Consider the following 25859-nt stretch of genomic DNA (forward strand, 5'->3'; position numbering starts at 1 on the left):
TCAAAGACAAATATGCATAATTATCTGAAAAGGCTAATAAAACATTCCCCTCTTTCCTAACTCCATATCCGCACATATTTTCCTCACATACTTCAACCAAAACATATATTGGAATAGACACATTGCAGAAACAAATATGACAATCTTGCTGTCTTCTAGTAAAACCAGACATTAAACAGATTTGCAAAAATGTAAAACAATGCCATTGTCTCACTAATGTTTTTGTTTTAAAAATACTTTTTTTTTCATAAAAAGTATATTTATGTTAACATGTAATATGTTATTGTGTTATTTTTAAAGTAGTAAATAAATCTAAATTTTCTCAAGTTAAATTAAAATTAAGATGGTAAATATTGATAGAGATAGCCACATAAACCAAAGCTTTTTGGGGTCCTTGACAAATTTAAGACTATAAAAACATCCTGAGACCAAAAAGTTTGAGAATTGCTTGTGTAGCCTGCTTTGCATAAGTAGCCTAGATTCTTTTAAGGATTGTAACCTTATCTCATTTGGAATTCTTAGTGCTTAACCGAACCTGAGCAAAAGAGTTACAGCTCACACCAGCTGGCAGTTACTATTCATAGAAGATAGAGTGGACATTAGGGTTTTTCCTTCACTTTTATATCCTTTGCTTAGTGTGCTATGGGCCAAAAGTACAACAGTCAGTGATGGTGGCCTGTAGCCTAAGGGAAGCCATCCTCCACATTAACAAGATGGATTTCAAATCATAAAACCAGTTGGAACTATCTTATGGAACTATTTTAGAAAAGCTTTTCTAAACAAAGGAAGAATTTAAAGGCTTGTTCAGAATTAGGATTTAGCATAGTTTTGATAGTCATATTCTAGTGAGAGTTAACTAAACCTCATTTTGTCCTTTTGTTGTTGAATTGTTTGCATTTTTCTTTTCTTTTAGTGAATCTATAATATTTATAATTACAACAAAGATCACATTTATATTGTTTATTATTGAAGTGAGTTAGATTTCTGCAGGTCACTCTATAGTAATGAAATTAAATCTAAAGTTTGAATGGATTTACTTTCAAATGCCTACACACACTAACTGTTCAGGAAACATATTAATTCATTTATCAAGTAACATACACCTCAAAAGAAAAACAAATACAGAAGATGCCCAATTAATTCAGGACTATGTTATCCTATATAGATCTGTTATAGGAATGATACATCTGTTTCATTTGATGTATACATTCTATACACAATTCCTGAGCAATATTTAAGATGGCTGCAAACCATTTCTTGAAGATTTTCACAATACTTGGATCAAACAAACTTTGGTTATAATGCATACACCAAAGATTTTGTAACACCATGATGAAATGTTCTGATATTTATCAAAATAAGCTTTATATAAAATTCTTGCTCAGTTAATAAAAAGACAAGAAATAAAAACAAAAAGTTTTCTTTACCAATTAGTTTCCAGGTAAAAATTTTAAACCCAAAATTGATACTTACATTCAAATCAACAATCTAGAAATTATCTATGTGCCAGGCTAACTTGCTGACTAGTTTTAGATTAATTTCATTAATTAACTCATTGAATTCCTTAGTGAACATTTACCGATTGTCCAAAATATATAATTGACTGTTAAAGGTCTTGGGTAATGACAAAGGCAAAAATCCTTATATTTTTTGTTCTATATTCTAAGCAAAATCATGTCATTCTTAAGTGGCTTATTTATTTGGAAACTTCGTACCTAGAAAATAAGAATAATGACAATAATAAAGAATAAATTTTGAGAGTTATGTTCCAAGCACTGTTCTAAATGCTACATATTTATGAACTCATTTGATCCTTACAACACTCTGAAGTAGGTTATTTATCACACCCACAGTTTGCCAATAAAGACTATGAAGCATAGAGAAATTAAGTAATTTGCCCAGTGTCACATGGTTTTCAAGTGGTAGAGTTTAGATTGGAGCCCGAGTTGTCTGGCTTTATAGCCCATGTCTTTACGACTATATCCCACTGCTTGCTTTGGTGAGCATTGAATAGAATGAATGAGTGAATGACTGAATGAATGAATGAATATCTAGTTTAGCTCTGGTGAATAGGTACAGATTGTATACTTAGGTATACTGGCCAGCAATCTTTCAAATGCATACTTCAAGTAATAAGGGCCTCAGGGTGTCATAGAGACTAACATCTGTTGGCCGGGGACTGAAGGGTCCCGGGTTTGATTTCTGCCGAGGGCATGTACCTCGGTTGCAGGCTCCATCCCAGGCCCGAGGCAGGTGGGGGCGTGTGGGAGGCAACCAATCGATGTGTATGTTTCTCTCTCTCTCTCTCTCTCTCCCTCCCTTCCACTCTTTCTGAAAAGCAATGGAAAAAATATCCTCAGGTTAGGATTAAAAAAAAAAGAGAGAGAGACACTAGCATCACTGCCAGAGGATGGACAGTTTGCTCTATTTTCATTTGGCACGGTCATGTTTGCATAAGAAAGAGAACTCGTTCTGCATATGCAACTAGTTCACTTAGATATGCCATTCTCCCCGGACATTGTCTCCTAGGAATGGGACATTTTTTCTCTGCCAGATCACAGGTCAGGAAAAAAATGATTAGTTGCAACATGTAATATTTTGCTGTAGCTTTTCTGAATTTGTTACAGAAACAAATGAAGGGTTTGGAAAATCTTGGATTTGAGGAAACAATTTTAGTTCATTCTGTGTTGATTATTGAGGGAATAGGAAATAATTTATGGAGGTTTACAGATTGATGGCACGTCAGCATGGGAAGAGACCCCAGAGGTCTCTCAGATTGCAGATAAGAATTTGAACAGAAATTGACCCATACTATTATGGTCAATTAATATTTGACAAAGGAGGCAAGAGCATGCTATAGAGAAAAGACAGTCTCTTCAACAAAAGGTGTTGGGAAAATTGGACAGGCACATGCAAAAAGATGAAACTAGACCACCAACTAACACCATACACAAGAATAAACTCAAAGTGTATAAAAGGCTTAAATGTAAGTCCTGAAACCATAAAAATCCTAGAAGAAAACATAGGCAGCAAAATCTCAGACATCTCTCCTAGCAATATGTATGACAATACATCTCCTAGGGCAAGAGAAACAAAGGAGAAAATAAACAAATGGGACTGCATCAAACTGAAAACCTTCTGCACGACAAAGAAACCATCAAAATGAAAAGGGAACCCACTGTTTGGGAGAACATATTTGTCAATGATGCCTCTGATAAGGGGTTAATTTCCAAAGTGTACAAAGAACTCATAGTACTCAGCAAGAGGAAGACAAACAATTCCATTAAAAAATGGACAAAAGACTTGAATAGACACTTCTCCAAAGGGGACATACTTCTGGCCAATAGACATATGAAAAGATGCTCAACGTCACTAATCATTAGAGAGATGCAAATTAAATCTACAATGAGATATCACTTCACACCTGACAGAATGGCTGCCATAAATAAGTCAACAAACAAGTGCTGGCGAAGAATTGGAGAAAAGGAAGCACTAGTGCACTGCTGGTGGGAATGCAGACTGGTGCAGCCACTGTGGAAAACAGTATGGAGTTTCCTCAAAAAATTAAAAATGGAACTTTCGTTTGACCTAGTGATCCCATTTCTAGGAATATATTCTAAGAGTCCAGAAACACCAATCAGAAAGAATATATGCACCTCTATGATCATAGCAACGTTATTTACAATAGCTAAGATTTGGAAATAGCCCAAGTGCCCATCAGTAGATGAGTAGATAAAAAAGCTGTGGGACATTTACACCATGGAATACTATGCACCTATAAAAAAGAAGGCTTTTTTACCCTTTGAGGCAGCATGGATGGACCTGGAGAGTAGTATGCTAAATGAAATAAGTTAGAGAATGACAAATATCACATGATCTCACTTATATGTGGAATCTAATGAACAAAATAAACTGACCAACAAAAAAGGTCCAGAGGCATGGAGACACGAAACAGACTGACAAATCTCAGGGGAGGGGGAGGGGAGCAGAGATTAACCAAGAAGCTATATACTTATATGCATAGCCAGTGGACACAGACAATAGCGTGGTGAAGGTCTGGGGTGGGGTAGGGGCTGGGTGGTGGGAGGTGGGGGGGGAATGGGGGACATCTGTAATACTGTCAACAATAAGAAGTATATAACTAAGATAAAGAATCTGAAACATAAAATGGTTATTTGACTGCCCGAAGGTTACATTGCTAAGTAATACAAAAAAAATGTATTATTGTTGCCAGCCCTCCCATCCTCTACAACTTAAAAAAAAAAAAAAAAAAAGATTTCTTTTTCTTGTTCAGACTCCTGGTATAATTTAACAGAAGATGGAAGGAGGTCTCCTGGAAGATTTCATTTTCCTATAGTCAAAGAACATGAAAAACAGCTATTCTGGAGAGCTGAGCTTGTTTCAAATGTGTGCATTTGTGACAAACACATTCAGCTCACAGGCAACCCTTCTCCCAACACATCACTGTACACTGTTCTAGTTTCAGCCTCCTCCTAATGCCATGCCCTCATTATATCAGGGTGGGGGTGGAGGAAAGACCTTTACCTTTCTTGCTGTGACTTCTACCCTTTACTCTCTCTGTGTATGTGTGTGTGTGTGTGTGTGAATTTTTTACATCATATTCTTTTCACTACTAACACACATTTCTGGTTTTACTAGTCATTTTGCTACTTGGGTTACTCTACTATGTTCCATGTAAATCCCCAAATTAAATTGCTCTTAATATTGTCTGGGACAGCGATTTCAACCGTTGTGCAACAAGAATTTTTTAAACATGCAATACTTATTTATTCAGGGGCACTGACCTCTTTTCCCTTAGATTGTCAAATAAAAAAATGACAACAGCAAACACAACAATTGCAGTTCAGTGTGAATGAGTCAAAATTTTACCTATTTTTTTTGTCAGATCGGCAAAAAATTTATTTTTTGGTGTGCTGCAGAATTTTAGTAATTAGTTTATGTGTACTATGAGATGGTAAAGGTTGAAAATTGGTGGCCTAAGAGAAGAACAAAGAGTAGTGAAGACAATGATAGTGGAGTTATTTATTACAGGCAGCTCTGTATAATAACTAAACATGATTTTGTGACTACTAATTTGTACTTTTTAATTCCTTCACCTTTTTCAACAAGCCCCCAAGCCCTCTCCCTTCTCACAACCATCAGTCTGATCTCTGTATCTATGAAACTGTTTCTATTTTGTTTGTTCATTTATTTTACTCTTTAGATTCCATATGTAAGTGAAATCATATGGTATTTGTCTTTCTCTGTTTGACTTATTTCACTTAGCATAATACTCTCTAGCTGCATCTAGCTGTTGCAAATGGTAAGATTTAATTTTTTATGGCCAAATAATATTCCACTGTATATTTGTACCACTGCTTTTTTATCCACTGGTCTATTGATGGGCATGTGGGTTGCTTCCATATCTTGGCTATTGTAAATAATGCTGCAATAAACATAGAGGTGCTATATCCTTTTGAATCACTGTTTTTGGTTTTCTTCTACTATTTTGAAATAGTTTTATTTAATTTTACAGAAGTCTGATTGGAGTTTAGTATGTAATTATGAGTCCAGTAACAATTCTACAAATTTGGACATATAATGCCAGAATTCCGTCAAAGCAACTAATATATTCTTTCACATAAAACATGCATTAAATGCCACATGTTTGCTGAAATCAGTCTCTACAAGAAGAGATGGTCCAATACAGTCAATAAAGGAACTAGTTGTGAATGATAGGTTAAGAAAAAGAGGCTTTCTGGTTAATATAAAAGAAGGAACAGTACCTTTCATAAAACAAGCCCTTTAGCACTGGGTGATTTGTATTACTGTGTTGTTCAGTATTGCATCACCTCTGAGACCTGGGCCTGACCTGTCATAAGAAGTAAGGAACTTTCTGGTAGTTAAATAACACATTTCAGAAGATACAAACTTTCAGGCCACAATGGTCTGCTATTTGTGTAACCTTACAAAGGGGGTGCAGAAACCTTGGCTTGGAAGAGTTCCCAAGCTGGGGATTGTAAACAATTTCAAAGATGCCCTGAGCTTTCCAACCAAGCCTTTTTATACAAGGCCAGCCCAGGACACATAAGCATCTCCTGTGGCCATAAGACCTTCCAGCTCCACACGTCACTCTTCACAAGGATCTGTAATTAGGCGTGATGCAGAAAAACATGGGATGGACCATTTCTTTGAGGCCTTGACTTCCTGTAGTTCTCCTTCATCTCATCCAGGGATCAGTGGGCACTCGTCTAAGCCGTGGCCTGGATGAGAAAGCTCCATCCTCCACTCTAGCTGCAATAATACTGCATCCCATCTACTCTTCTTCTTCTTCTTCTTCTTTTTTTTTTTTTTTTTGACTGAAATTCTTCAAAGAACTGCTGGATATACTCTCTCTTTACAACCATGCCTTCATCAGCAAATCTCTTGAGGTAGTCTTTAAGTTCAGTCTTCAAGTCATTATATTCACAAAGAAGTTCCACTTGTTGGACTCTGTTCATGCTGTTAAGGGTGCCCATTAAAGGATTTGTCTTGTCAGCTGCCTGGTCAACCTTGCTTTTGTTTTGCTAAGCCAGGAGTGTGTCATATTCATCTGTCAGGAACAGGACATCTAGATCTCCAAACATTTTCATGCAGGCTTTCCAGGTACATAACTTGCTATGCCAATTCAAGGGCCAATAGGTGGCAGTGTCCTTCTTTATAAAAACCTTAGGGTTTTGCCCAGCTGGGCATGGCTCAGCAGTTGAGCATCCACTTAGGAGATTGAGCTTTGATTCCCGGTCAGGGCACATGCCCAGGTTGTGGGCTCGAACCCCAGTTGTGGGCTCGATCTCCAGTTGGGGGCCTGCAGGAGGCAGCCAATCAATGATGACTCATTGATGTTTCTATTTTCTCTCATCATTGATATTTCTATCTCTCCCTTCCTCTCTCTGAAATCAATAGATATATTTTAAAAAACCACTTAGGGTTTTGTTGTTGTTGCGTTTTTTTCCAGATTTAACTTAATTTTATTCATGCTTGCTTTGGGGTGGAGAATAGATCATTCAGTAAAAACATACAGTAAAAACAAAATATGTCTTATCATGTACAACTTTTAAACTACAATAATGATGTGCCTTACTTACGTCCATGCATATTTGTCTAAAGTTACCATTGTTGTTTTTTAAATTTATTTTTACCATTGAGTATATTACAGATATCCCCTATTTTCCTCTTTGCCCCCCTCCACCTGGTTCCCACCCCACTCCAGGCCTTCACCACATTATTGTCTGTGTCCATGGGCTATGCATATATACATATATGTTCCTTGGTTAATTAAAACACTTAGTTTTAAGCTCCTGAAGCTTGCAGCCAGACTGTGATTCTGTGTTGAGACACTGATTTCTTAAACACTGCCTGGAGATCAGCTTCAGAACTAGAGCTGGTACATGGTTCATTAGTCTGCTCTGCTTTAACTTCCTTGACAGCATCCTTTGCATGTTCTGGAATATCCTCTTTGAAGGTAATATCTGGATGACCTCCATTTTCAGGTGTGATAACTTCCTGATCACCTGTTCCACTGACATCCAGCACTAACCCACCGTCCTTGGCAGATACTTTGGTTATTGCCAATTGTGCAGCATAAGCCCACAAGACAGAGCAGCGTTTCATACAGGCCTGGCATACCATCTTTTGGAAATCCCAACACTCGAGGGGAATGGCACCAAGATGCCTTCAACGGAACCAGTCTTCACAGACTACACACTGGATCATGTCATCTTCAGAATCAGGATAAGGTCTCTTCACAAATGCAATACAATCCAAAAAAATTGTCATTATACTCATTGCCAGAATTTATATTTGCTTTCTCAGGAAATAATTTGCATTCCAAATTTTTAAACTTGCTGTTTCCACAGTCACAATGAACACTTCTTTTTGTGTATAGCTCAAATAGTTTATGACTTCCAGGACATTCATGACTGCAAGTTAAGCAAATTCCTGCTGGTTCTTTTCCCTCGGGCGGTGCAGGTACTACGCGCATACGGTGCTTGTCTCTACTGAGCCTTGCAAGTAGGAGCACTTCTTGGAGTCATTGCTACCCAGTACACATCCTCATTCTCCAACTCCTCCTCTTTTTCAAGTACATTGACCAGCTCTAGCTCCCACTGTCTTCCAGCAAGACCCTCAGCTCCAGCCATCCTCAACTGTCACTGGTCTACAGCCTGGCAGAGGCAGGAAAAGCAGCCAAGACAGATGTGGCCTTGGGTTTCTTTTGGTATATATCCAGAAATGGAATCACTAGGTCATAAAGCAATTCTATTTTTAATTTTTTGAGGAATCTCCATACTGTAGTGGCTGCACCAATCTGCATTCCCACCAACAGTATACAAAGGTACATATCGTATTTACACATATTTTTTATTGCTGTGGTCTTTTTTTCTTCCTGATGTCCCAAGGTTTCTTCTTTGATCTTTCCCCTGTTTGAAGACCTTCCTTTAGACCTTCTTTTAGTATTAAGTTCTCTGATGACCAATTCTCCTAGTTTTCATTCATTTGAAAATGTCTTGATTTCTCCTTATAGATTCTGGGTTGCCAGTCCTTTTCTTTCAGGACTTTAAAATTATTGTGCTATTTCTTTCTGGCCTCAAAGATCACTGCTGAGGCCCTGACTGTTTTGGCTCAGTGGTCAGAGCATTGGCTGGAGGACTGAAGGGTCCTGGGTTCGATTCAGGCCAGGGGCATGTACCGTGGTTGCAGGCTTGATCTCCGATTCCCGGCCCTGCTCAGGGCATGTGCAGAAGGCAACCAATCAATATGTCTCTCTCATATCAATGTCTCTCTCACCCCCTTCCACTCTCTCTCTGAAAAGCAGTGGGGGGGGGGGGGAATCCTTGGGTGAGGATTAAAAAACAAAACAAAACAAAAAAACACTGATGAGAAATTTTCTGTCATTTGAATGTTTTATCCCGTATAAATAAAGGTCATTTTTCTCTGATTGCTGTCAAGGTTTTTTCTTTGTCTTGATTTTCACAAGTTTAGTTATGACGTGTCTTGTGTGAATTTCATTGGGTTTGACCTGCTTGCAGCTTGCTCAAGTTCTTGATATGTAAGTTTATGTCTTTTGCCAAATTTGGAAAGTTTTCAGCCATTATTTATTTGAGTACTCTTTCAGCCCTATCATCTTTCTTCTCTCCTTCTGGGATTCTGATGACATGAATATTCAATCTTTTGTTATAGTTCCATAGGTATCTGAGGCTCTGTTTATTTTACTTTTTCAGTTTATTTCCTCCCCATTGTTCAGATTGGGTAATTTCTATTCTTCTGTCTTCCAGTTCATTTGATTCTTTTCTCTGTTTCCTTTCTGTTTAGCCCAGTACTGTGTTTTCTTATTTCAGCTACTGTATATTTTTCAGTTCTAAAATTTCTATTTGGTCCTTTTTTTTGCTGAGGCTTTCAACTTCTCTGTTTCAAGCATGTTCATAATTGTTCATTGAAACATTTTTATCATATTTTAGCATTAAAGTCTTTGGCTGATAATCTAACATTTCTATCCTCTCTGTGTTGGTGTGTATTGATTTTTTAAATTCAGTTTGAGATTCTTGTTCTTGGTATGATGAATGTATTTAACTGAAACCTGGAAATTTTTGTATTATGTTGTGAGAGTCTGTTTTAGCTTGTTTTTTGTTTTGTTTTGTTTTTGACACTGCTATAACAGGAAAAAGGGAGAAGTGCTGCTGCTTTGATACTGTCAGGTAGAGGTAGAAGTCCAGGCCCTCCTCTTGGCCTTCATCAACCCCCAAGGTGGAGGAGCTCCTCATTAATGCTGGTTAGGGGTGGGAGTTCTGGTTCTCACTGACACCACAGTGGGGTGGTTTTGTTACCACTCTACAGTAGTGAAAGTATTGACTCTCCATTAGGCCTCTTCTGACACCACCCCAGTGGGGAAGGGGAGAAGTGCCTCTTTACTTCTGGGTTGGGGCAGAAGTCCAGGTTCCCCATGTGGTCTTCACTAACACTGTGGGAGGAGGGGAAACTCATTGACAGTCATTGGGAATAAGATTCTCAGTGTCCTTCTCTGACACTACCCTTCCTTAAAATCTCTCCCTCTCCTCTCCTCTCCCTCTCCCTCCCCTCCCCTCCCCTCCCCTCCCCTCCCCTCCCCTCCCCTCCCCTCCCCTCCCCTCCCCTCCCCTCCCCTCCCCTCCCCTCCCCTCCCCTCCCCTCCCCTCCCCTCCCCTCCCCTCCCCTCCCCTCCTCTTCTCTCTCTCTATATAAAATCTCCTATTTGTTCTGCTTCACTGGGGAAACCTAATGTGTAATATGTATATTTATTTCTATATCTATCTCTATATGTTGAAAACCTTGAGTTTATTCCAATACTTAATTCTAATTAAGACAAAATTTTAACACTTTTTCATATTTTAACACCCTCCTTTGATATAGAGAAATCTAGTTCCCACTATTCTTAATATACTTATTTGTTCAATTCTCCTTACAAAGTTTTGAGAGATGGTAGAATATTAGAATATATTTTGTTAATTTTCCACAGAAAGAAGTAAAGTGTCCTGAGGATAGAGTCACTTCCCTTTCTAATTCTCATAAGGGCCTTTATAAACTTAGGGTAGCTCTGGCTCTGGCTTTGCCTCAGGGGAGATGTTATGGGAGAGCATATGGGAAGCTGCTAGGGGTACAGCACATGTCATTGGGGGTTTTATTATTTTTATTAATATTTTTTTAATCATCACCCGAGGATATTTTTTCCATTGCTTTTAAGTGAGAGTGGAAGGGAAGGAGGGGGAAAGAGAGAGAGAGAGAGAAACATTGATGTGAGAGAGACACACATCAATTGGTTGCCTCCCACATGCTCCCCCCCCTCCAACAGGGACTGGGGATCAAGCCTGCAACTGAAGTATGTGCCCTCAACCGGAATCAAACCCTGGACCCTTCAGTCCATGAGCCAAACCACTGAGCAAAACCGGCCAGGGCATCATTGGGGGTTTTAATAGCTAAGTCATGTAAAGGGACAATGATGATTATAACTTGCATTTATATAATTTTTTAATGTGCTTTCACTTACCTTACTTGTTCCTAACTATAACTCTTTTAGATGGTCAGGGGATTCATTATTAGTTGTAGATTCAATAATGGCCCTCTGAAAGGTATTCAGTTCCTTATCTCTGGAACCTGTGAATATTACCTTAGATAGGCAAAAAGAACTTTGTAGATGTGATTAGACTTATGATCTTGAGATAGGGAGGTTATCCTGGATTATGGTGGGCCCTAAATGTACACGTATCCCTATAAGAGAAATGATTTGACACAGAAGAGGAGGCAGAAATTAACGTGAAGTGGCCCCAGGTTAAGGAGTACCAGTAGCCACCAGAAGCTGGAAAAGGAAAAGAATAGATTTTCCCATAAAGCTTCCAGAGAGAGTGTGGCTCTGCTTACACCTTGAATTTGGTCAGGTGATAATGATCTAAATTTTGGGCTCCAGAACAGAGATTTTTAAATATGTGTATTTTTAATATATCTTTATTGATTTTAGAGAGAGGAAGGGAGAGGGAGAGATGGAAACATCAATGATGATAGAGTCATTGATGGGCTGCCTCCTGCACACCGACTGGGGATCCAGCCCGCAACAAGGCATGTACCCTGACCAGGAGTCGAACCTCGATCTCCTGGATCCAAGGTCAATGCGCAACTGCTGAGCTATGCCCCGCCGGGCCAAAACAGAGACTTTTAAAGCCACCAAGTTTGTGGCAATTTGTTATACCAGCTACTAGAAACTAATACGTCCATTTTTGCAAATGTGGATCCTGAAACTTCAGACCATGCAGCTAGCAGGTTGCGAGCTAGAATTCAAATCCAGGTTCATTGACCTTACTGAACCACCACTCCCCCTGACCTTAACCACCTCCTCTCCCACCCTCCCATGAGACAGAGAGGATAGTAGAAAGAGTAAGATAAGAATAGTCGTCATCTTTGGGTGCTCATTAAAAACACTAGGGGAATTTTACAAAATACCACTCTTTGGTAGTGGGGCCCATGCAAAAGTATTTTTAAAAGCTCTCCCAGTGGTTCTAGGGTACAGCCAAGGTTGACAACCAGTGGTGCAGTGATGCCAAGTTCACTCATATGTTCGTGTGTATGAGAACCAAAACTATTTTTCTACATCTGAATTTAAATTCTATTTTAATACTTATTATATCAAGTGCCAGAAATGTAACTTCTGTTAAATCAGTATCTGTTCTAATTCCCTTGCTTCTCCTTCCATCCAGGGGATATACACAGTGATAGATCACCAGGGAACATCTAGTCCTTGGTGTTGTCATCTAACTAAGCATCTATTGACACATTCCCCTTCCCAAACACTCTGGATCATTTCTCCTTACAGGTTCATTCCTCCTTGCTACTACCTGCTGGCTCTTCATGCTTGTATATATCATTCTCAAGGATTTTGAAAGCCCTTGTACACTTCCCCAGCTCTGCTGGGGTTAGTACAAATCCTGGGAACGTGATTCAGCTCTATCTGCAGGAGTGCACCAGCCTACCAGGGTTTTCTACCCCTGTACCACTGCTGTGCTAAAGGGATTTGGGGTCTAACTCCAACAGTCTTTGTTTTAGATCCCCAAATCTCTTTGGGGGTAGAAATACCCTTCATCCTGGACACAGTGGTCTTGCTAGTACACAGCACAGGGACCCTCCTCAGTGAACCACCAGAGAGTGTCTAGTTTCCACTCTCCTCTCTCCATTTTCTCTAGGGGCCTCAGAATATGGAGGGTATAAAAACTTTAATGATTTTAAAGGATTGTGAAAAAATTAGTTGTCTTCTCAGGAAATTTCTTTTCCCATCTTTCCTGCATACCACGTCTCCTAGTAGAAGGCAGAGATAAACAAAGTGGGAAACTAAAGGTCAAGGACAGGAATGCCATTGTACTGGAGGAACAATTGCTCAATTCTTCAATGAGATATCAAGAAGTACAGTGCCCGGGACATAGTCTAGAAGGGCTGGGGGAGAAGTGCCCCTCCCCGCTTGCTTAGGCCACAGAAGGAGCTCCTCTTTCTCACTCTTGCTCCTATCCATATTTCTGCTATTTTTAAGCCAGTATCACAGAGGACACAGCAGTGGAGATGTGACTCAAACCTGCAGCAAAGTCAACCCAGTTAGGCTTCTAACAGGGCTATGGTCCTGCACCTTATTTTAGTACATGGACTTATTCTGGGTTTATCCATGTGCCTTTAAATAACTACCTTAGATTCAGATGGTTGGCTGTACTGGTAACTCAATTACTGTGTTTACTATCAATTTAAATGAGTTGGCTCGAAAATAAGTACACAGTATTCATATCTGATGAGATATGTGTTCCTAATAGAAACTGGCAGGGCCCAGACCCAGCTTTTTGGATACATTATTCAGATTTATTTGGCTATGATGGGCCGTAGAAGGGTGGAACAAGAGATATCGGAACTACCAATATTTGTTTCCCCTCTCCTTGTTTCTAACTATGTGGAATATATATTAGGGATAAATGGGGCCTTGAGGTTAGTCCCCCATGAGTGCCAATGGAACAAAAAAGTTCTGCCTTTAAGAACTGAGATTTTGCCCAGCTGGTGTTGCTCAGTGGTTGAGCATCAACCCATGAACCAGGAGGTCACAGTTTGATTCCTGAGCAGGGCACAAGCTGTGGTTGCAGGCTCAATCAACCAGTAGGGGGCATGCAGGAGGCAGCTGATCCATGATTCTCTCTCATTACTGATGTTTCTATCTCTCCCTCTCCTATCCTCTCATTGAAATAAAATTTTAAAAAAATTTAAAAAAAGACAGTTAAAAAAAAAAAAAAAGAACTGAGATTTGGTCCTGGCTGGGTAGCTCAGTTGGTTAGAGGGTCATCCCGATACACCAAGGTTGCAGGTTTGATCCCTGGTCAGGGCACATGTAAAAATCCACCAATGAATGCATAAATAAGTAGAACAACAAATTGATGTTTCTCTCTCGCTCTCTCTCTCTCTCTCTCATCAATAAATAGGGGAAAGAATTTAAAAAGAATAAGATGGGGGAAAAGAGTTATAACTTTTTTTAGAAAACAACCAACAGAGATTTTGGGGACTGCAAAAAGAGCCTTTCCATTCCCTAAATCGATCAGCTGATTGCATCAGATTCACTTTGTCTTTATACAGTGGTGTTCTGTGAATCCCCTCACTGCATCAGAAGTAGGTCCCAGAGCCTGCCTTAATGCTTGTCAGCAACACCCACCTCTTCCTAAGTTAAAATCTTGCCCCACTCACATTGCTTGGACACATTTTGAATCCCCATGTCCAGGGCAGAAGAGGCGCCCTGTCATTTGTGGGTGGTCAGTTCCTTGGTGAGGCACACACCATGTCAGGGTTTTCAATGCACAGTGTGTGCATCTGATTAATCTACAAAAGTCTAAGAAATACATATGTCCTGACTCCTCTCCTCAGATGGCATCTGGTTCACGTAGTTTTCCGAGAAACTTCCCAAGTAACTCCAGTGTGTGCTCCGGATTGGTAACTAGTGGCAGAACCCTCTTTCCTTTGACAGCAGAAATCGCTCTGTTTTTTTCCTCACTGGAGGATATGTTTTTATTGATTTGAGAGAGAGAGAGAGGAAAGGGGAGGGGGTTAGAAACATCCCTCCGTTGCCTCCTGTTCCCGCAGAAGAGTTGAACTCCTAACCTAGGTATGTGCCCCACCACAATCTAACGCCCAAACATTTTGGCGTTTGGGGAACGCTCCCACCAGCTGAGCCACCCAGCAGGGCCAGAATCGCTTTTTTACTCACTATGGTATCCTAAGGACTCAACTCAGTGTTTGGCTCAAAGCAGAAACTCAGTACCCATCTTATTTATATATGAAGCAACTGAGGCTCGGAGAAGCTAGTATCACACAGGTGGAGGCGCTGGTTGCCCGTCCGTTACATTTCACTAGGAAATGTACGGGTGCTTCCTGGCCACAGGTCGGATATTGAGGCTGCGGTGCCCAGTTCCAAAGGTCAAAGTTTGCTCGACACCGCCTAGCCCTGCTGCGCCTTAGCCAAGGCAGTTTCTGCATTTGCCCTCTGCAAGGCGCCAGGCAGCGGACGGGTTAACTCCAGGCCCCGCCCCGACGGGTGGCTCCGAGGGCGGAGCGCGCCCCGGAGTAGCTGCGTCACTGGCCGCCTCGCATCGCTGCGCCTGCGCAGGGCGCCAAGGGGTCGGGGTCGGACTGAGAAATGGCGGCCTCCATGTTCTACAGCCGGCTCCTAGCCGCCGCTACCCTTAGGAGCCACCCGCCCCGGACGGCGCTGCGGGCCGCCGCCCAGGTATTGAGCCCCAGCCTGCTCTGGCTTTGAGGAGTCGGGAGGAGAAAGGGCGAGGCGCGAGACTTGGGTCCTGTGGGCAGGGTGTGAAGGGAGTCGAGGCCCGGGTCGGGGTCACTTCTCAGTCGGTGACATTGGTTGACATGGGGTGCCCCGCCGGCCTGCGGGCAGCTCGCCCGGGAGTGCTGCCTGCCGGAACTGAGAGCTGGCTGCTGTTTGCGTCGCTTTGCTCCGGCCCTCCGTCTGTGAGGAGCCCCGGCGACCCGGCTGCAACTGCTCACCCAGTTTCCGAGGTGCCAGGGTGGGTTCGGAGCCAGGGAGGTGAAGGGCCGAGGCAGATTTTTCTGCTATCGTGGACCCCGCGCGGTGGGCCGAGACACTCGCGGCCCTCTATGGCGAGGGACAAATGCCCTTCAGATGTACTTTTGGGTTCCTCGGGAGCTGTTGTAGGTAGGATGACTTTGCAAGGCCAGTAGTGCTTGCTGACTGGGCTTTTCTGGGACGAGGCAGGAAAGTTTCTTCCCTTCCCCAAGTAGTCCTGTACTGTGCTGTTTGTTAATACTCTAGTGGTAATAAGATGATGTTTACTAGGTTACTAATTGGGGAAGTAAGACAATCTTTTGGATCGCTTCATTTTTGGCCACAGCTTTTGTTTTGTTTTGTTTTTTGAGTGTTTACTGTGTGCCAGGTATGTGCTAAGCCTTTTGCAGGTAGTCTCTTACTAGGCTTTTCAGCAACACTTAAAAGGGAGTCAATTACCACTGCATCATTGATGAAGAAACTTGCTAAGAGAACAAGTAATTTGGGTTAGGTTAGGACGTAGGTAAGGTCAAAGTTTAGGATTAAATCCAGAACTGTCTGGCTCCATAGCTTTTGTGCTTAAATCTGCTCCACAGTTTTTTCCAGAACATAAGAATTGGCCGATTCTTTTCAACAAAGAAACTTGTGAAAGGGCATAATTGACTTCCTAAGTCAGTTCCAGAGTTTTATGTTATGTTCTGAAGTAACTCCTCAGATGTGCCATAATTGAATTGATTTTGACTATTATTTTTTCTTTTAAAAACTATTCATACTTTCAACCTAGAGGTAGTGAATTCCATGAGTTTGCTTTCTAATAGAAGTGGTGTTTTTGAATTTCTTACGACTCATAATAAGGGTGCTGTCTCATTTTTGGAATATGTTTTCATCCTAATCATAATCTTTATCCTTTCTGGAAATTCCTTTGTAAGCCTTTGTGTGTCTATATGGCAATGCCTCATGTATTGTCTTAATATCTTCTCTTCCATCCTCACATTAAGTAATGTAGCTTTAGAATTAGAAAGGACCTTAGTAGTCTGTCCCCTTGCTCTTGTAGATGAGGACTGTGCAGGGTCTTAGGAAACGTTTTCAAGGTCATACATTGAATTTAGCAGGAAAGGATTATCAAAATACTTCAGGTACTTTAAAAAAATATTTAAAGTGGTATAAAAGCTATCAGCAATACCCTATGTGTACTACTAATTCTTTGTAAATATAAGTGTTTGAAAGAAACCATACAAATCTACCAAAGTCTCCTCTTATCCTTGGGGGATACGTTGCAAGACCCTCAGTAGATACCTGAAACCACCAATAGTACCAAACCCTGATATATATATACCCTTATATATATAAACCCTGATATATATAAATAGGCACAGTAAGATTGACAACAATAACTAGTAATACAATAGAACAATTATAACAATATACTTAATAGCAGTTAGGCGAGAGGCTTTGGAGCCATTAGTAAGTAAAGTAGGGGTTACATGAACACGTGCTGTGATGCTATGATAGATTTGATAACCAAGATGGCTACTAAGTAACTAATGTGGGGGCAATGTATACAGCATGGATATGCTACACAAAGGGATGATTCACATCCCAGGCTGGATGGAGCTGGACAGCATGAGATTTCATCATGCTACTCAGAATGGCGAGCAATTTATTTTTTATCTTATGTTAATTTTTTACTTGAGAGAGAGGAAGAGAGAAACATCAGTTTGTAGTTCCATCAACTTACGCTTTCATTGGTTGATTCTTTTATGTGCCCTGATGGGATTGAACTCAAAACCTTGGTGTATTGGGACAATGCTTTAACCAACTGAGCTACCTGGCCGGGGCTGAATGCCAAGCAGTTTAAAACTTAACGAATTGTTTATTTCTGGAATTTATCATTTAATAATTTCAGACTGAGCTTGAGCACTTAACTCATTTCTGACAAACTACAGAAAGTGAAAACACCCTGGATAAGGGGTGAATGCTTTGCCAGTTAAGGGAAGTATTTAGAAGACATGCGTTAATGATGATACTGCAGATCAGTTCTCTGAGATGATATTTGTAGGCTATTAAATGGAGAGATTCATGGAGAAAGTCTACTAGAAAGTGATCTCTGAATCAACACCCCTTTGGGAGAATAAAGGAAAAAGGATTGAGTGGAGGGAGAAATAGAATTGCGCAGTTGCAGTAGGGGCCTCTGCTGTTCCTATGGGAGATCTGCAACTAGGATTATCTTTCTGAATTGTCACAAATTGGGGTGAGGTACCAGATCTTTATATCCCTCCCTTAATCCCCATTGATGAGTGATTGGATTCAGGCTGACAATATGAAGGAGGTGTGACTTTGTGCTAGGGTGCTCCAATGACAGAATTCATTTGAGAGCTGCCTCAGCCAACACTCAAAGCAGCTGGGGCAGTGAATGCCTTGGTCCTGAAAGAGGACCTGGACAACACACCACAATGTCCAATACAAGGCTTTGACTCTTGAGTGTATGAAAGAGTAATGGTATCCAATCATTCAATTAATCACATATCTAGTGTCGGGCAATTTGTTAGGTGCTGGAGGAATGGTGGAGAGAAGAAAGTTGGAAGAATTTTTGGTTTGTTGGGAAGTTAAGATTGGTTTTAGATATGCAGAATTTGACCTGGAGGTTGAAATGCTTTGTAGATCATTGTATTGTAGGCGGTGGAACAGCACTGGGTATTAGCCTGTTGGGGTCAGACTGGACCTGGGTTCAGCAACTGCTAGGAAAAAATCCAGAGCCAAGACCTAGACTATAAGAGAACATTTATTTCGTTAATCACAGAGGTAGAAAAGTAGTTCCTAGAAGAAATGGGCTTAGGAAACAATTTATAGAGGCAAAGGAAGGGCCCTTGGTGCTTGGGAGTGAGGAAGCTAATGCTAATATTAATGCTAACCTGCCTGGGGAGGGGAAAGGAAGGGGAAGGCACAGGCTGGGGTGTGCTTCTTGGAGGGAGAGCGCTCTGGGTCCTCTGTCCTAAGGGTCTTAAAGGAGAAGATTTTAGGGGAGCTCCCAGGGAAAGATCTTAATAGAATATTTAGCAGTTTTCCAGGTGTGTCCTTTCGGGGTTGTGGTCAGGGTCATTATTCAATGCATTTGGTCAGCTGTGGCTGGTTTTGTTGTTTTTCTGGGCCTGGAGCTGAAATACAGCTGAGGCCTAGATGTTATCCCTAGGATGGAAAGGTCAGGGCGTCCAAACCACATGACCAAGTGATATGCCAGAAGAGGAGAGGACACTCTAGGGGCGAGGTCCCACCATACAATTGTCCTTTGCTAGGCATCCACGGGTCTCCACCCTGATGACCTTCTTTACCTGGCCCATCTTCCTTCCTCTGCTCCTGTCTGTCTCTATCACTATTAGAGATATGGTAGTAAAACTCAAATGAAAGATAAGGACTAGAGATGATGAGGAAATAGTTAAAACTACAAGGGTAACATTTAATATTTTGCTGGTAGATTAGCTTTTAGTTTTAAGTTTTAATTTATGTACTTTGAATGTGTGAATGTTTTATTTAATGTATCAGGTTTATTACAGTTATGAAGAACCAAGTACTCTATAGAAACAGTATTTTGAGAAGGTGTTTTTAATGAGAATAACTGCTAAATTAGTGTCATATATAAATATATCCCAATTTCTTTAGGTTCTGGGAAGTTCTGGATTGTTTAACAACCATGGACTCCAAGTACAGCAGCAACAACAAAGGAATCTCTCACTACATGAATACATGAGTATGGAATTGTTGCAAGAAGCTGGAGTCGCCATTCCCAAAGGACACGTGGCTAAGTCACCAGATGAAGCTTATGCAATTGCCAAAAAATTAGGTACTAAATTTTAAAAACTCATGCTACCTGGACATGGCAACTCTGATAAGACGTGAACTTTACTTTTGGTTTAATAACAACTTTTAGTTTTTATTTTATTAAAATAAAATATAAATTTTACATACTTAAAAGAGAAGACAGAACTTTATGGTTGTTGACATTCTAAAATTATGAGCTCCCGTAGTGCTAGTAACTTAAGGATCACTGACGTTGGCATTAGGAGGCTGAAGTCCTATTTTTAGTTGGAATATAATGTATTGAGAAGGAATTTATATTTACTACTCCATAATTTAAAAGTGTGGTGGGTGTGACGATTCTTCAGGGAATTGGTGAAGGACAATCTTAGCTGTTTATGTGATTGTAAAGAGAGGTCCAGTATTTCCCACTCATTCTCCTTTTTAACATAAAAAAATATGGAGCCAAAGGGGAAAAAAGAAAGCGGAGCCCTAGCACATAAACTCTGTGAGAGCAGGGCTTCTTTGTTTAATTTTGTTCACTGATATCTCCCAAGCTCATAGAGTAAGAGTGCCTGACACTTAGGTAATCAGTAAATATTAATATTTGTTAAATGAATTTAACAGTTACCTATGTTTATTAGTAGGTTCTTTTATTGATAACAGAAATCTTAATAGCTTTTGTTAATTTGAATTCAGTCTCTTAATTAAAAAATAAATTTTGACTTGAGAAAATTTGCTTCCGTTTACATTTTTTATGATTTAATATGAGAACTTAATAATGAGTAATATAGTAGCTATATAATGCATTTTCTTTTTAGCAGTGTTTAAAATTCCACCAATACCTTTGTGGGCTAGCACAATTGATGCTCTTGTATGTACCTATAATTAATAAGGCTTTAAGTGTGCTTTGGTGAAGACCTTGTTTTTATTAATTTTTTTAAGAAAGATATGGAACGTTAAAATTTTTTTTTTTAAAGCTGAAGTATTATCTAGGTTTGTACTTGTTTCTAGAATGGATTTTTTCTTTCAAAAGTGAGGGCATGTACAAGTTTATAAAATTGTTGTATATTATAAACTATGTTTTTGAATGTGACGGTCATGATTTCCTTGACTTGGAAGCATGATTTTCATTTACAAGTGTTTTTTTGTTGTTAATCTGAAAAAAATTCTTTATATTCAGATTACAAGCAGACTTCTTTTTATTTAGCGAAAGCCTTGTAAAAGTTTGTACTAATTTTGGTGAAATTTTTGTTAATGTGATCTGTAGTTTGAACTTGTACGTGGTAAAAGATGTACCTCATTTTTACCTTTGAAGAAACATATATATATATATATTAAAGATCAAGACTTTAAGAAAATTAGTGATTGTACTTTGTATGTCTATAGTATTTCTTGCAAAGGCCACTTTTTAATAACTACTTTGAGATTCAATCTTATATGTATGACCTAAATGTTAATTTCTAAAAAAGACTCAGCTAAGAAAGAAGGAGAACTTGGAAATGTAATTGAGAAAGTATAAGCTTTTTAAATTCTATCCTTGTGTCCTTAAGGATGAATTTCCAATCATTTAGCTTTCTTTTTCTATTTTTGTTAGACTAAGCTCTTGAGGTTTTTTGTTTTGTTTTTTATAAATTTTTTCCTATGTAGTTATGCTGACTGTTTTCCATACTGACATTAATAGGGCCTGATATATATATGATGAAGTCAGTAAAAGTTATTTCTTTTTCAATTTCCAAATTATTATAATTGATTTTCTGTAATTTTCCATATATTTTCTCATTTAGTCTAATTTCACTGTTTTGTTAGAAAAAATAATTTGTAGAAACTTTCATAAAAGTGAGTAGGATTTATTCAAATGCCAGTCTTCTGATTTCTTTACTTTAGAGAAATCCTTAATGATTCTTAGTTATGGACGAAAGAATAGTTATGTTTGAGATATAATAAAACTATAATTATTTTTGGCAAGTTCTCTGGGACTAGGACTTACAAGTAGTAAGGAGTAGGTAGGCTGGCTGATTTTGAGCCCTCCTTGAGACAGAAAGCGTCTTGTTCATCTAGAAAGTGTGTTCTATTTTTGTTGTTGTTAATCCTCACCTGAGAATATTTTTTCCATTGATTTTTAGAGAGAGTGGGAGGGAGGAAGGGATGGAGGTGGAGAGAGAGAAAGAGAAAGAAACATCAATGTGAGAGAGACACATCAATTGGTTGCCTCCTGCATGTGCCCCGACTAGGGCCAGGAATTGAACTTGGAACCCAGGCATGTGCCCTTGACCGGTAATCAAACCTGAGATCCTTCGGTGTATGGGTCGACACTCTAACCACTGAGCAACACTGACCAGGGCTAGAAAGTGTGCTCTTATTAAAGAACACTACAAATGATGATTGTAGTGGGATCAGTGACTAAGGATCGCTAAACCTAGAGGAACAGAAGCTACTTTTTTTTAAAATCCTCACCTGAGGATATGTTTCCATAGATTGAGAGAGAAGAAGGGAGAAAGAGAGAGAAAATGTATGTAAGAGAGAAACAACCATCATTTGCCTCCCGTACGCGCCTAGGCTGGAGATGGGACCCACAACCTAGATATGTGCCCTGACCAAAATTGAATCTACAGCCTTTTGGTGCACGGGACAATGCTCCAGCCAACTGAGCCACCCAGCCAAGGCAGAAATGCTACTTTTTAAAAGATATATTTAGCAACTACTATGAAGATGTGGATAATTTTGTCTTTTGCAGCAAGTCATTAATATCATCAGATACTGATTATAGGATTTAATTGTACAAGATGTGGTATGAGGTGCCTTAGATAAACACCTGGGTCTATCCATCTAGCTAGCAAGTCCTAATGCTGATTTTGGCTGTTCAGGGTGAGTTTTGCTTCTTGAATTACTGCAAAATTCATAAAAATCCTAATTCATATTTCTTAAAAATTCTTTATCTGCTGATGTACTAGGGTAAGTGCATTACAGGTGTCACAAACTATTGCTTCCCCTTAGTCCTGTGGCTGGCAGAACCTGAGTTAGCATGGGGACTAGGGCCACTGAGCCCTACAGCTGGTGACTTCTGAAATAGCCCTGATTACTTTCCCCAGTATTCCCTTCAAATTCTTTCATTTTCTATGTGTGATTATGTGTAAAAAGTTGGGAAGCACTGTTCTGGAGGCAAGTTTTACCTGTTGTGAGTAATTGAAATTAGGAATGGAAGAAAGGTTACAAAGAAATTCTAATGAGATTAAAGATTGTGTGTTCATAAAATGAAGGTTGGTGAGCTTGAAGATCACACAGGAGTTTCTGGAATGCATTATCAAAGGGGATGATTGTTAAGCACAGAGAAATGAAGTAGTTATGATTTGGGGTCAGTTCTAAGAGCAGATTGCCAACTCTTTCTTTATAGTTACTAGTTCTGGGAGATATGCAGAGTTCTTAAAATTTTCTTATTGATTATAGAAATATGGTTTGCATTCTAATTTAATTAAGGAATTTCTACCTGGTTGAATAAGCTTGCAAAGAGTGCTGATTAATGAATGTCTGCCTGGAGGGAGATTATTTTTTAAATTAAAAAAATTGGTTTTAGAGAGAGGAAAAGGGAGGCGGAGAGAGAGAGAAGAAAAAAAGAGAAAGAGAGATATGAGAGGGAAACATCGATAGGTTGCCTCTCCTGACTGGGATCAAACCCGAAACCTGGGTATGTGCCCTGACCGGGAATCCACCCTGCCACCTTTCCGTGTATGGGGTGACACTCCAACCAACTGAGCCACACTGGCCAGGGCTAGTGGGGAGACTTCTGATGGCATACAATAGGACTTTGCCTTCTTTTTTGTTCTTTTTAAAATAATTTATAATTTATTATAAGTCCGGCACCCATCTGACACCATATGTAGTTATTACAATATTATTGACTATATTCCCTATGCCATTTTTTACATTCCATGACTTGTTTTTATAACTGGCACTTTGCACATCTTAATTCCCGTTTTTCACTCATCCTGCAACCCCCTCCCATATGGCAACCATCAGAATGTTCTCTCTCTATGAGTTTGTTTCTATTTTGTTTCTTCATTTGTTTTGTTTTTAGATTCCATACATAAGTGAAGTCATATGGCATTTGTCTTTCTCTGTCTGACTTATTTCACTTAGTATAATACCTTCTAGGTCTGTCCATGCTGAAAATGGCAAAATGTCATTAGTTTTTTATGGCTGAGTAATATTCCATTTTGCATATATACCACGTCTTCTTTATTCATCTATTGATGCACACTGAGGTTGATTCCATACTTTGCCTATTGTAAATATTGCTGCAGTGAACATAGGGGTGTAATTTCTTTTTTAATCAGAGTTTTTTGTTTCTTCAGATAAATATCCAGAAGTGAAATAGCTGGGTCCTTCTATAGCCTGTTTTATAGTCTATTTTTTCTGATATAAGTATTGCTACTCTAGCTTTTTTTCCCCCCATTTTCACTTGCATGAATATCTTTTTCCATCTTTTCACTTTCAGTCAATGTGTTTTTTTATCTGAAGTGGGTCTCTTGGAGGCAGAATATGTATGTGTCTTGTTTTCATATTTAATAAGTCTTTTGATTAGAGAATGTAACCCACTTACACTTAAAGTAATAGTTGATAGACATATAGTAATTGCCATTTTAATATTCATATTTTTAATCTCTTTCTTCTTCTTAAAGAAGTCCCTTTAACATTGCTTGTACTACTGGTTTGGTTGTGGTGAACTCATTTAGCTTTTTCTTTTCTGGGAAGCAATCTGTCCTTCTATTCTAAATGATAGCTTTGCTGCATAGAATAATCTTGGTGTAGGTCCTTACTTTTCATCACTTTGAATATTTCATGCCAACCCCTTCTGGCTTGCAAAGTTTCTGATGAGAAATCAGGTAACAGTCTTATGGGTGCTCCCTTGTAGATAACTGCTTTTTCTTGCTGCTTTTAAGATTCACTCTTTATCTTTAGCCTTTCACATTATATCTTATTTTATTATTTTTTATTGATTGATTGATTTTAAAGAGAGAGGAAGGGGAGCGGGGAGAGAGAGAGAGATACAAATATTTGTTGTTCCACTTATTTATGCATTTATTGGTTGATTATTGTATGTGCCCTGACCTAGGACTGAACCCACAACCTTGGTGTATTGAGACAATGCTCTAACCAACTGTGCTACCCAGGGAAATCTGTGGCATTTTAATTATGATGTGTCTTGGTGTGGGCCTCTTTGGGTTCACCTTGTTCAGAAAACTCTGTGTTCCTTGGGCTTGTATATTGACTTTGCCAGGTTAGGGAAGTTTTCTGTCATTATTTCTTTAAATAAATTTTCAATACTTTGCTTTCTCTCTCCCCCTTCTGATACACCTATGACATGCATGTTGTTACACTTGATATTGTCCCAGAAGTGCCTTAAACTATCCTAATTTTTTTGGATCCTTTTTTTTTTCTGTTCTGATTGGGTATTTTTTGCTACCTTGTCTTCGAAATCACTGATTTGATCCTTTGCTTCATGTGATCTACTGTTGAGTCCCTCTAATGTATTCTTCATTTCTCTTATTGTATTCTTAACTTCCGAGTGGTTCTTATTTATGTTTTGTATCTCCATTTTTATGTTTCCTATCTCTTTGTTAAAGTTCTCATTGAGTTCATCTACTCTTCTAATTTCATTGGGCATCCTTATGACCACTGTTTTGACCATCCTTATAACCACTGTTACAATTTACCATCTAGTAAGTTGCTTGTTTTGGTTTTGTTTAGTTCTTTTTCCGGAGTTTTATTCTGTACTTTCATTTGTCTCCTCCCTGTGTTTGTTTCTATATATATGAGGTCGATCTGCTTTATCTCCTAGTTTTGACAGGTTTGCCTTATGTAGTAGGTGTCCTGTGTCGCCCAGTGGCGCCTTAGCCCTGGTCACCTGGACTGGGTGCTCTGGGGTGTTCCTTGTGTGGGTTGTGTGTGCCCTCTTGTTGTTGAGCCTTGATTGCTGTTGGCATGTCAGTGGGTTGGATTGACCCTCAGGCTGACTGGCTGTAAGGATTGGCCATGAGTATAATGGACAAGCTGTTGTTTGGGGCTCTGGTGTCTGCGGAGTCCACCCTTTGGGAGTGTTGTTTGCAGAGACAATTGGGTGGTGCTCTGGACACTTGAGTTTGTTCTGGGGCCTCTTGGGAGGGTCTCTGATGCTGTCTAAGGTCAGCCACTGCCTGTGCCTGGCTCAGGGCCACCTGGTATGAGCTAGAAAGTGATCTGCAGATGATTGCCACTTGTACTTGGAGGTACCTAGGAGAGGCTAAGCTGCCAACTGAGGCCAGCTGCCTTTAGTGCCAGCCGTTGGGCCATTTAGCAAGAGGTATGGGACATGCTAAGGTCAATCACTGCTTGTTTAGAGTTGGGAACCTTTCAGGTTTTAGGAAAGTTTGCAGCAAAGTAGAGACAGGCTGTTAGTGTGGAAAAGTTGAGGAAGTCACTTGAGTGGGCC

At 39.7% G+C, this 25859-nt stretch overlaps 1 protein-coding gene and 1 pseudogene across 1 annotated transcript in view; one reads left to right on the forward strand and one right to left on the reverse strand.

The window, feature by feature from the left end:
• Positions 1 to 6290: 6290 nt before the first annotated feature.
• On the reverse strand, positions 6291 to 8177 carry LOC107542260 (putative E3 ubiquitin-protein ligase UBR7; annotated as a pseudogene).
• A 7028-nt stretch (positions 8178 to 15205) lies between these two features.
• The window catches only part of SUCLA2 (succinate-CoA ligase ADP-forming subunit beta), a 62478-nt gene continuing 51824 nt past the window's right edge, over positions 15206 to 25859 (forward strand). The window contains exons 1-2 of the mRNA XM_016219534.2: positions 15206 to 15301; positions 19256 to 19436. Of these exons, the coding sequence (XP_016075020.2) occupies positions 15212 to 15301; positions 19256 to 19436 (271 nt within the window). The 5' untranslated portion in view covers positions 15206 to 15211. The remainder of the gene's footprint in view (positions 15302 to 19255; positions 19437 to 25859) is intronic.

The sequence above is a fragment of the Miniopterus natalensis genome, chromosome 2 (assembly GCF_054644295.1).
Source record: "Miniopterus natalensis isolate mMinNat1 chromosome 2, mMinNat1.hap1, whole genome shotgun sequence".
Taxonomy (NCBI): Eukaryota; Metazoa; Chordata; class Mammalia; order Chiroptera; family Miniopteridae; genus Miniopterus; species Miniopterus natalensis.